Source organism: Melanotaenia boesemani, chromosome 3 (genome assembly GCF_017639745.1).
Source record: "Melanotaenia boesemani isolate fMelBoe1 chromosome 3, fMelBoe1.pri, whole genome shotgun sequence".
Lineage (NCBI taxonomy): Eukaryota > Metazoa > Chordata > Actinopteri > Atheriniformes > Melanotaeniidae > Melanotaenia > Melanotaenia boesemani.
Window position 1 is genome coordinate 20,980,509 of NC_055684.1, and position 12,793 is coordinate 20,993,301.

General features: G+C 38.6%; 1 protein-coding gene across 7 annotated transcripts in view; it reads right to left on the bottom strand.

The window, feature by feature from the left end:
• slc12a5a (solute carrier family 12 member 5a) overlaps window positions 1–12,793 on the bottom strand; it is a 171,665-nt gene that overhangs the window by 36,753 nt on the left and 122,119 nt on the right. For all 7 annotated transcript variants that reach the window (XM_041981368.1, XM_041981370.1, XM_041981369.1 and 4 more), the window contains 2 exons: window positions 6,262–6,362; window positions 5,619–5,756 (listed from right to left, as the gene is read on the bottom strand). In XM_041981368.1, coding sequence (XP_041837302.1) covers window positions 5,619–5,756; window positions 6,262–6,362 — 239 coding nt within the window. The remainder of the gene's footprint in view (window positions 1–5,618; window positions 5,757–6,261; window positions 6,363–12,793) is intronic.

The following is a 12,793-nucleotide window of genomic DNA, read 5'->3' on the forward strand; positions in this document are numbered from 1 at the left end:
TGGATGAACCAGTCACTCTGCGGTCATGCTGTTTTGTGTTGTGTGTGTGTGTGTGTATGCACATAACCGCCAATGGCTATCTGTAAAACACTGAATGGTGCAACCTCTGTGGGGCCGAGCGCTCACCACCTCAAAATAACATCTACATGTGTTACTAGAATATTCAAGAATGACAGACTCCACAAAGCCTCATGTGTGACCACCAGCTGAGGTTTGGCTGCAGATCACAGTCAACACCAAATGACTCTTTATCCCCCTATGAACATGTTTCTGCTGGTGCACTGAGTCTCAAATCCAGGTCAAAGGGAACACCTCACACAAAAGAGGGCAGGCGGGCAGCTGTAAAAATGTACCTCATACCATCAAAGGGGCACAACACTGTTGAACCCTAAGAGATTATGCCACAGCAAACAGCAAAATCTGTGATGGAGGGAAGAAAGAAAAAAAAATAAAAATAACAAAATATAGAAAAATAGTTGTAGAAGAAGAGTATACTCTGAACCTATTAACTTTTAGGTACAGTAAATAAACACGAGCTGTGAAATTTTTGTTTTTTTCTGTGGTAATATATACCATAATTTTTAAGAAGGATGAGGATTCATTCTGCAGGGGGCTGCTGATGGCAGTACCGATCTGATCCAGTGGTCTAATGAGAAGGGCAGGGTGTGAGGGGGGAGAGGCTGAGGGCAGACCATAAAACACCCAGGAGCGAAACAACGTTTATGTGAGGGAACATTAAACAGTAAAAGGCAGGGACAGAGAGCATATGGACAAATGTTCCTGTAATTCCTGGAAGGGCCATGTAGAAAATGACTGGAATAAAAGTAATGAGATGCATATTTTGCTTTGTTTGTTTTTTTTTTTTTAGCTTTTGGATATATAGACAAGGAAAAGAACTGAGAAACGCTATAGTATATGTACAGTAACTAACTATAAAATCACATTGTTAACTAATCCTTCCTTTCTTCATGTTAAAAGATAGTAGAAGCATTTAATCATATTCAGCTATGGAATCTGATTTAATGGATAATGGACATATCGAGGCAGTAACCAGTTCAACCTCTTGTCTTTGCTAGTTTTCTAGTGTTCTAGCTAGAAATGACAAAAGATCTCATGTCCAAACAGGAATAAAAAGTATTTTGCCTTGTTCTTTTGTGAGGTGGACTAATGCAAGGTCCCTCCTTTTGTCTTCCTGTACAGATCATTACAGAGCTGCTGCACAATCATGAAGCTGCATAGATAGATTACTATGTTACACTAAATGGGTCACGTAAGAGAAAATTGCCAACAGATCAGCTGTGACCGGTTTCCATCTTAACCTGTGAGACCTCCAGCCTGTGCGCTCATGTCACACACTGACCACGTCTCTAATCTCGGCTTTCACACTGCGCCAAAGACAGCCTGCCGCCTCAGTGTCCCTCTGTCACTACTCGCCCCCTCCCTCGCTCACTGTATGGAGCAATGATGAAGGGTGGAAAGAGAGGAGAAGCTGGTGGAGCGAGGAAGGAAAAGGAAAGGTGATGGGGAGAAAGAGAAGGGTTGCTGTGTGAGCGATAAAACGCCACAGGCTGCTGTAATGAAAAGCCTCTTGTGGCGATGGAAAGATTGCCTTTGCAATAGGCCACTGATTGGAGATGCAGCAACTCGGTGCAGACTAATTAAAGAACTGAAGGGGCTGAGGCGACAGGAGGAGATTAGGCATGCCTGCAGCATTACCTGAGCTTAGAAGAACTGGACAAGCACACCTTCCATTTGAAATGATAGGGTTATATAATGCTGGATTCCATAGTAACAACATGATGGGTCTCCTGTGTGTGCACTTTATTATTTGTACAATCAGAATATAACAGAAAGTAGCTTTATAACCTGTGTGAAGGTGAACTCACCCAAAAGACATTGATTTTCAGAAACAGTATTCCCAGGCTCTCGACAGTAAATAGTTCTTGCTGCCAGCTATTTCATGGGAGCAATTTGTCAAGTGGAAAAGTAGTGTTACTGTTCACATTGTACTGTGTGGATTATCTACTGATGCTTTCAAAAGTAATGATTTATATACTGAGGAGATAGAAGTATCAGACATCAAAGATGTGCAAAGATAATCAAAATTATCTCCACTGATGGAATTTAAAAGCAAAATACAGTTTGATGATGCTTCTGCTCATTTGGGCCAAAAGATTTAAGTCTGAATTTTTAAATACATTAAAATAACTTTCTGGTTACTTTTAATCATACATACTTGTAAATGGTCAAAGGTCAAAATGTAAATCTGCTTTTTTCATCGGATGACTGTTAATAAAAACTAATCTATGGTTGTCGAAACTCTTTATGTAGTTGGTGAAACTAGATTTTGGGGTGAAACAAATTGTGGTTGATATTTTATTGCTTTCACATTGTGAAGGAAATTTTACTTATCTTTTTATTTAGATTATTATTATATTCTTCAGAACACGTATTTGGACTAAACTAGTTTAAAGTTGTGCTTCTGCCCAACATAAGTAGATCAGGTTAATCCCATCGTATGACAATCTTCACTATACTGACTAGATCAGGTTTGACCATTGTATCCCAATAATCCCATTGTTCCCACAAGGCCAACCTGCAGACACCTCTCCTCTCGAGAGACTCTTCAGACATGCTGGTATATCTGTATGACTCTCCTCATGCACACGTTTTAATAAACCCTTTCTTCTTTCAGTAACCTCATGTTTCAAAATCCAATAAGTTTTACGTTGTTCATATCTTGCAACCTGCAAAATGCTTCATGTTTCAACTACATTTCCAAAATGCTGAAACACTAGTCTCAAAACTCTCAAAACAGAAAGATTACTGTATCACTGTTTTATCTAAAACTAATTCTGGTTACTTTTTTCTTTTTTAGTAACAATCATTACATCTCTATAGTTTCAGGAAAAATGCTTTTTTCAACATCTTATTTTTCACATGTTCATAAGCAAAGGCAAAGATCTAGAAAAACTAAAGATACTAAAGCCTGTTGCAGCATTTTTTATTTAACCTTGTAAATTTCAGCACAGTCAATAAAATGAAAATATATTATTTTTCTAGGATGTTATGCTGTTTAATGGTGCTCAAAACAAGCAGGAATGTGAATGCTTCATGCTAATCCTTTTAACGGATGTCGAGGCATTTCTACAGATATGCCCGTCCATCTAAAAACGAAAAACCTGTCGACTTAAACCAAAATAACTGCCCTCAATCATGTAATATGGCCCATTCCAGAAATGTGTTGTCGCATTTGATGTCAGTGCGCAGATGTGAGGACAATGAAAATATAAGTTAATAATGTATCAACTATTACCAGAAGCTACAGTTATGTTTTTATATACTAATTGCTGATGTTGTAAAAATAAAGAGAAAGTATGAATGAAAAAAATATTACAAATTTTGTTTAAAAATATGTTTTTGCAGTGTTTCTTTTTTCAAGCCATTTCCATTAATACACTTCTTAAATAATACAGAAATCAACCCTCCTCAGTTTAGCAATTCCAAAAAGTCTCATGTTTAGGAGAGTTTTTTTTTAAAATAAAGATCTACTGCATGTCTTCTGGATTCATCTGGAGCCACCGTAGAAAATGTGTCTGCTATAGTACATCCACTGACTTCTGCAGTCAGGATCAGTGGTTTACTTCAAGGGGGAAAAGAAAAAGGAACACCTGAGTGAAAGTGAAACAGGACAGAAAGTATGGAGGGGAGGTGAAAAGTGACAGAGACATATAAGTAAAAAAGTAACAAAGGAAGGAGAAAATCAGACTGATTGGACACCAGGAAAGACAGATGAATCCAAGGTCACAGAAAGCTGTCAGCCTGTCACTGCTGTGTGTCATGAATTGCGGTGGAGGTGAGGACTCAATTGCAGGCAGTCAAGGCAGAAGGCAGAATCAGTGCAAGTGACAAGGTTCATTTTCCCGAAACTCAAGACAGGGCACAACACAGGACAGGGAGTATACCACATATAAGGATCTGACGAGGAGTAACTGAAACCCAAGGGCATATATACACGGAGGGAGTAATGAGAAACAGGTGAAGTGGATGAATAATTAGACCGGGTGTTCTAACGAGGCAGAAACAGAAACCACAGAGCACACAAGGGAAAAACTAACTTAACGTGACAAAACCAAAAACCCAAACCATGATCTTAAAGCAGAAACTAATCATGACAAAAACCAGAACTATAACCCAAAACCATAACTAGAAAACGACGAACATGCCCCAAACACAGCCCATGACCATGACAGCTGTGGCTTTTTAATGTCTTAAATGTGTTTTACCTCCGATGGGTTGACTCTGAAGTCACAGACTTTTGACAGTCCGCGTGAAATATCTAGATAGTCAGTTTTCCATCGGTCTGTGACACAACATTTTGCATAAAATTGTTCATTATTCTCATCTTTCATCATTTAAGCTTTGCTATGTTCCATCTTGCTGAGCGGCTAAAAACACAATTTCCTACAGGATTGATGATGTAGTGGCTGGTCTGTCCATCAAGAGCTGAGAAAAAGCCTGAAAATTTAACTCATTCCTACTGCCATCTCAACACCCAGCAGCAGAAAATGCCATGGGATGATGTGCAGGGAACTCATTAGTGATTACCATTAAAGGGCAATCCAGTAACATGAATAGAGGATTTATAATATCAACAGAGTGACTGACAAGTTTTTAACTGGTGAACTTTTACCAGCTCTCCAATGACTATGACAAAACAACCTTATGTAAAGCACAAATCTATATTTAGTAACGCTTAATGACCATCCACAGAGCAACAAGAACATGGTAGAAGTGCTTTCCACTTGATCCAGTTGCCCAGAGTGTGCAGTAAATAATATTCCTGCTGTGGATGCAAATCCTCTGGAAAAGTGATTTATTGACGCAAATGGCATCATAACAAGCAGGAAGGCAGATTGGTGTAAGTTGATTTTAGAAATTTATTTTAGGAGGGATAATTTTTCATCACTAAAGCCTGGCATTTTTGTGTGGACAGCTTAAACTATCATTACAATATTATCATCTCTACTGCAGCCAGTAACATCATTAGTCTGCTTCATCGGAGCAACATTATGCTGCTCTGGTAAGGTGCAGAATAGATGGTGGATAAACAGTCAGCTGCCTTTAAAACACATTTTAAATGTATTCTAATTCTTCTATAAACTAATGAATGCCTCAGAGGTTATGAGCATTATTGTGCATCCCAGAAAACAACCTTTTTTATATTTATTAGTGTACCTTATTCCAGTCAGTGAAGCACACCTACAAACATTCCCAGATTTTGCAGATATATGTTTAAACTGATGTTCAGCTTGGTTGTACCATTTCTCTTTAGACATTGTTGGATTTGCTGCTGTACGAGGCACAGATTTAGATTTAAAGTAAGTACAGCTCATAATATGGCTATGTGGCAAAAATCTGATTAGTTTAACTGCTTGATTTCTGCAAATGTAATTTTTTATTAGGTTTTATTCCTATGTCTGTTTGAGCTCGTTTTTATTTATTTATTTTTTTCTCAGTGATTATGCCATTGAATGACTGATTTCAGGAATAAAATCATCTTTCAAACTCTATCTATGTGAGTGTGTACCATTTAGACAACACATTTTGATACATACCTTGACAGGTTTCTTGCGTGCTGACTCAGCCTCGTTGTTCTCAGCCTCCTCATGTTCCTTGCTACCTTGGGGCAGGTTGGAGTAGTTGGCCAGGCTGCTGAGAAGAGACGACACCATGGGGCTGGTGTCCATCTCCTCCTGCAGAGACACACATGACAGAGAGGCTGCAATCAGTTGCTGTGTTAACCCTCTCAGCCAGCAAAGTGATCTCACTCATGTTTTTGATGATGGCCTCCAAAGATCCCTTGTATAAGTGACTATTTCAGGATCTGTGTTATCCCCCTTTTAGCTAATTACAAGGAACATAAAAAGCACTCACTAAATGAAATGTTTTCCTCTTTTTTTTGTTTTGTTCAATCTCAAAATCCCACTGAGAACACTATGTAAACACATTTCTGCAGAGCTGAGGCAAATTGCTTTGTTATAGTTCTTACCTGTAGCTGTGCAAGATTTGCTTGCATTAACCTGAGGCTCCCACATGCCCTTCACACAATAATTACCCTCATTAATCGATGTCAGAGCCCTTATTCAATCACTGAATCATGTAAACGAGCGTATCCCATTTCTTATATTTGTTCCTGAATACGTGTATTAATGAATCTGTGTGTATGAGTGTGTGCCTGTGGTGAGTGCGAGATTATACCTCAAACAAGGCCATGTTCTTGCCGTCATACTGCTGGCTTTTCTCTGCAGCAGCATCGCTGCTGTTGATGAAGGGACTGCTCTCCTTGGGGTTACTGTCGCCTGGAAGAAATAAGACAAACACACACACACACTACTTTTAGATCAGAGCGAAATAAAGCAGACTGAAAAGAGCACACCAGCAGAGAGCATAATGCACAAGCCAATTTTTCATTTGAAAATAACCCTTTTTGAAGGCTAAAAGTAACCTTGAGGAGAAGACAGACTTTTGAAATGAATGACATTTTATTTATGTTTGTTTGTTTAAGTCAAGACACACAGAGGGAGCCAAGTGGAGAATGTCTGCCAAGAGACGAGGGGAAGTCGTCGTCTTCATAAAGCGCCTACTGTCAGAAATGCAGAGAAACAGTCATACCTAATCGACTGTGCATTAACAATATGTGCAGTGCTATATATTCCATGTGAAGAACAGACTAGAATAACTCAATCAGTCTTTTGCTACACTGACAAACAACATCACAAGCGCAAAAACCACTATTGAAGCGTCATAAGTGATGCTCAGAGGCTCTGCTGCTGTTTTAGCCTCAAACCACAGAGGTAGGAGGAGCGTGATGTTATTTAGGTGACAGCTTGCTGAAGGCATCACGGCTCTATCGAGAAGCATATGTCTGCATGTTCTCTGGTCCTGACTGAGGGCAGATCTCCAAAAACAAAGAAATTGTCAAAACAAACAGTGCTGAAAGGGCAGCATCTGGCTCTGGGCAGATCTATTGATTTTCATTCTTAAAGATCACTGACGAGCTAGTCAATCTCCATTGACATTTGAAAACTAATTCTAAACAGCATCAGGTAGTGATTGGTATCTTTTTGCAACCAACTGTTCCATATCACATCATGTTGGCATTTCTCTCAATGTAATTAACTGTTTCCATAAAATGACTCAATGAAAGAAAGAAATGTAAAAGATTATGTAATTGTGTTTTTGCTGGGATTGCAACAGCTTTATCGTGCCTTCTGATTACACACCTGTGGTGATTCAGTGAGTAAATTTAAATATTTAGAAAGGTGCCACAAGCAATTTTTAATTTGCCGCACTCTGTGTTAATTTTTTATGTTCTGATACAATTTTATTCACGGGAAAATTAAGTTAAGAAAAATAAAAAATAAATAAAAGAAAAGAATGGGTTCTGTTTTTTAAAGAATGGAAATATTGTTCCATTTAGATGTAAATGCATGAGTTGGTTAGCAATATTCCATGTAATATGCTAACATGTTCTAAATAAACATTCATTCAAAAAGTGTGCACACAGAAATGAGTAAGAAGGAATTTGTCAAATATTGCAATCAAATAGCTATTGCTGTTTTGTTTTTATTACATGGCAAATGATTATAGGTGTTATATGAAAGTAGTAATTACATAATCATTATTAGTAAGGAAAACTTACTAACTCATAATTAAAGGATTGTTGTTTGATTGATGAAACAGAGTTCTGTTTGTTTAGGCCACAGTCAGAGCTGCCACTCATACTAACAAATCAACTTGATAAGAGACAAGAAGATGAAAATCAATCTGGCTGCAAGCTGTAAAATTGATCAAGTACAGGATTTTATGACAAAAGAGCTAGACAGATAAAATCATCCAAGCTGATACATCAGCTCATATCAGCACACATAAGATGAGAAGTCCATTTTCACACTACAAAATATCCTGCATGCTATGCACTGACATTAAAATAAACAATATTTATTTAGGTTATGGATCAATTATTGATCAGTTTATCTAGAGTTATATTTACTACTAAACACAGATGATGATTTTACACTAAAAAAAACATTACAGACAGTCGTAGTGTTACAGTTGAAGTATGGTTATCACAGTGATGCAGCAATCTGTGACAACAAAATCCTTTAAAGCAAAATGAAAACAGGACTTGTGGCTCACACTGTGTATTCTTTAAGTTTCTCATTAGAAGGTGGATAAAACATTTTGAGAACAGAACCAGAATTGAACAATGTCCCCCTTTTTTCTCGTGGTTGACACAGATTAGGCACATGTGCATGACTGTCCTCCCCCTAAATATTTCCCTGTGGGGAGTTTATTCATGCAGGCTGAAATAATCTATAATCACATTTATGCTGTATCGAAAATGTTTTCTATTCCCTAACCAAATTGTTTTGATTTGTAACGTAATTATTTGTATAAACTCAACCAGGGAGTGAAAAATATGTTCCGGTAATGTGTCTTCATGTTATCGACTAAACAGGTGGGAATAAAGGTGCATGTTTCCCGTGGGTCTTAAACTCATATCAGAAACGTATGATTGAGTTTGTGGTTTTATTTTTAAAGAAACACTTGAGAATTACTTCTGCTCCTATGTGGCAATGCTCATATGACTCATATTTCCCTCATGTCACTTGTAAGGTTGGTAGTTCAGAGCATGCTGTTATGGATCGTATTTAAGGGTATGAACATATGATACATAACATTAATGACCCATGTGATTGTTTGAATTGGAGGACTTACTGGATCAGCTGGAGTGAAACTAAGTAAAATTTTGTAAATCAATCCAGATGCTGTAAAAGGCACAGCTTCTCAACAGAAAACCCTTCCACACTGATGTGCACTGCCCTCAATCAAACCTTTCAAAGCTACAGACCTTGTAGACAAGCAGGGTCTCAAATGCCTGTGAATGTCTAAAATAAAAGCACATGGCACAACTGACCACCCACTAGCTTTACCTTTTAAAACAATATATGATTAATATCAGAGCCACTATAGTTCCCAAGTCCATCCAAGGTCCCGGTGGTGAAGGTTGCACAGAGTAAGCTGTCTCATTTGCACCTCCTAGCATCTCTTGAGGGAGACAGCAGATTGCTCTCCCTCTGGCTCTCGGTCCTGTCTTGAACTGAACACTGCGAGACCAAGTTATTTATAGCCAGGATGCTGCAGCCATGTGACGTTGGGGCACCGCTAACAGACAGCATGCTGTTCTTCAGAGACATACTAATAGGGCTGCTCAGACGGGGGCACTGAGAAAAGGGGGACATGAGTAAAGAAAAGAGCAAAGAATAAAGCAGCAAGGAGGTTAATGCAAAGAGATAGAAAGAAGGAGAACAAGGATGCAGATGGGAATATGGAGGCAGACACAGATAGATGGTGTGAGAGTGAATATAGACAGGGAGAGAAATGTGGCCTCAGACAGAGAAAGATGAGGCAGCCAGATCTGAAAATGGAGTGAGAGAGAAGAGGTAATGCACATCTCTGGCAAAACGTAAAAGCTTCTGCAGCATTTAAGGTTCAGCTCACCTTGACCTACACGTTAACATGTACATAGCTGTTACAAAAGGAGGCCAGGTGGTCCCACAGAAAATTTGCAGAATATTTGGATTATTTAATTATTTTATTTTCACTCACCGAAATCTAAATTTCCAAAATCTAAAAAATAATTAGAAACATATCACTAATTACTTAAAGGGTACAAAAAGCTGCTTATTTTACAATAAATTTACAAAAAAAACTTACAAAAAAAAAAAAAAGATTTTATGCATTTATGCAACAATTCTTGCCTCCTCTAAAACTGACCTCCTCACAAGGTCACTTTCTGCATCTCAAACCACCATAAAAATTAGCAATATTTTGTCATTACAAATAACTGTTATTTATAATTGTTGTGACATTCTGTAAGATAGAGTTGTCAGTCTGCAGCAGTGGGGCCTATCTATAGATATGAATTATAAAGATGCTTTTCCTCATTGAAAAGAGCCAACTAAGGTGATTGTGGCACCAGTCTAAGTTGCCTCCAGGATGCCTCCAAAGTGAGGTGTTTCAGCCATATCCAACTGGGAGTAGACCCCGAAGCAGGTCTGGACACATGGGAGAGATTATGTCTCCTTGTTAGAGAATGTCTCAGTATTGACCCAAGAAAGACTGGAAGAGGTGGCTGTGTAGAGGGAGGTCTGTGTAGCTCTGCTAAGACAACTGTCTCCACATCCAGATGGATGGATGGATGGAGGTAATTTTCATTGGTAGGTACTTAACAGTTTCACATGTTGCATTAGCTGAAAAGCATTTGAAAGAATCTGAGGTGCGACTGCATCAACACGATCAGACTTGATCAGCTGTTAGCCAAGCAGCATATGAAGTCGATGCTGCTGGTGAATCATGAAAGAAATAGTATCAGCTGATGATGCAAGCTTGTGTAAACTTCTCTGCCTGTGCCTCACCGTTTTTAATCTACATCACTCAGGGCAGGGTTTTTGCTTTGTGATAAATGTAATTTATCATTCTGCAACACAACACCTGTTGATGCTAAAAAGCAGTGATGCTTCATCAGTTCATTAAAATCTCAAGGATGGGTTATAATGAAAGGATTTTTTTGAAAGTGCTTTTAAAGACTCAGAGTACATGTACATCGGCGGAGCACTTCTAAAAGGACTAAATGAACAAGCGGCGACACCCAAATACACAGGCTCACACAGTTGAATATCCCTGTGATGAAGGCCCATGGACCACTATTCTATCATATTTATCTCTCCATTGATCTAATAATTAAAAACTCATCACTGAAGGAATAATGGATTCCTTCCTTTTGGAAAAATGACAGTGCCCAGAAGAGTTTTGCTTCGACCGCTTCCCCACAGCAGCTTATCCTTCCTCAATCTGATGGGATCTGTCCAACAATGGCTCTTGCTATCAAAGCCTCTCCCTATCTGTGGTCGACATCCAGAGCTCAACTGCTCCGAGAGCATGTGACTGTCTTCCAAAATCTGTCAATGAAACCACTTTGCTATCATTTTCTTATAGCTGACAGTCTGCTTTGTGCATATTGCCTTATACAGTGCTTACTCTCATCTCAGTCAAGAAAACTGAACGGATTTCACTATTTGAATGAATTTAATTTACTTCCCACTATTTTATAAATAACAACCTGACAAATAAATAAAATAAATAAATGAACAGTTCCAAAAACCTTTTACTGTCAAAAAAGCTACAGATCCTCTCAGATCAGATGCTGAATTAATTAAATGAACCATGACCATCACAGATTTAAAAATAACAGATTCCCAATGTATTATTCAGTAGGGTTTAGAAATCTGTGGACACTGACATAATTCTTATATAATAACTTTAAAATAAAGTACAGATAAAGCTTTAAAATGAGGGGCACAGTTTTAAATTTTGTGGTTTGGGTATTAAAATCACCCTTTTCAACATTCATTCACGAAGCAACTGAATCAGAACACAAATAATTCACTTTTTTTGTACTGCATCAGGGATCCAGGAAGCAGCTGTCTGAAACCTGAAACCCACAGACATCAACAAATAATGGGTTTTCTTTTTCTGATGACCTTTTCTGATGCTTTGTTGGAACTTATGCTAGAGGGTCTTCAGCAACTGAAATCCAGTCTGATCAGGTTGAGAATATTTTAGATTTTTACCCTGAAAACTCCTGGGTTGCCAAAACTATATACAGTATATTTGTCCATCTGTACAGTGAAACAGCATCTAGTCAGCTTCGCTGTGCTGGCTGAACCTGAGCTGACAGCTTATTCCTTTACACTTCACAATTCATCAAACTGTTTCTGTCTTCAGTCCCATCATTAATAAGCATTACTGACCCAGTGCCATAGGACACCTATAACATCCATGCTATCACACTGTTGCCCTCTGTTGTATCAATCATGCTGTGTGCTTCAGATCATGATTTTTTTTTTTCATTTCATTTTGATTAAATTTAATCTAATTTAATCAGTCCAAAGAAAGCTGTTTGAAAACTGGTCAGGCATTTTAAAAATATTTTGAACCCTATAGTAAACTTTCTATATTTGGTTTGTAAAGTCTTTTCCTGGTGTTAGACCCAAGTGACAACATCCGGAGGTGAAATGCGAAGCCTATGTGGAAATGCAAAAAATTGCAGTTCACCCCTCATCCGCTAGGAGCTGGCTCCAAAACAGAACAAATCCCCATAAACTCCCATGTTAAAAAGACCAACTTCATAGCAGAAATAAACATGTTTAACGCCTGGTACAAAAATCCATTGTAGGATTGAGTGCAGCACAAACATGGTTTTTAGCCGGCTAACCGTGCGGCTTAGCTTTAGCCTGCCTACCTTCATTAGCCGGTTAGCTCACGTTAGATCTGAGTTGGTCCACTTAGCTCTTAGCTACAGGCAGCTCGGAGTTTGATGGACATCAATCATCCACCCTCACACTCACAGTCCCTCTTTCAGCTCCACCACTTTGGTCATTTTTGTATTTTCCAGGAGTGACGGCAGGCATGATGCTACCAAGATGGCGACGGTGGGAACTTCCCAACGAGTTTCACTTTTGCTCTTCAGAAACCTGCGGGTGACATCACAGAGGCTCCGTCCATCTTTTATATACAGTCTATGGTTAGACCTGAGTAATTACATGTGGACTGCTTTGGATTTACTCTTGGCTGGATGTTGTGAAAAAGGTTTTCCATCATCATGGAAATGATCCTACAATCATCCACTTCTGCAGCTTTTAAGGAAGTAGAGTAAGAGTAAATA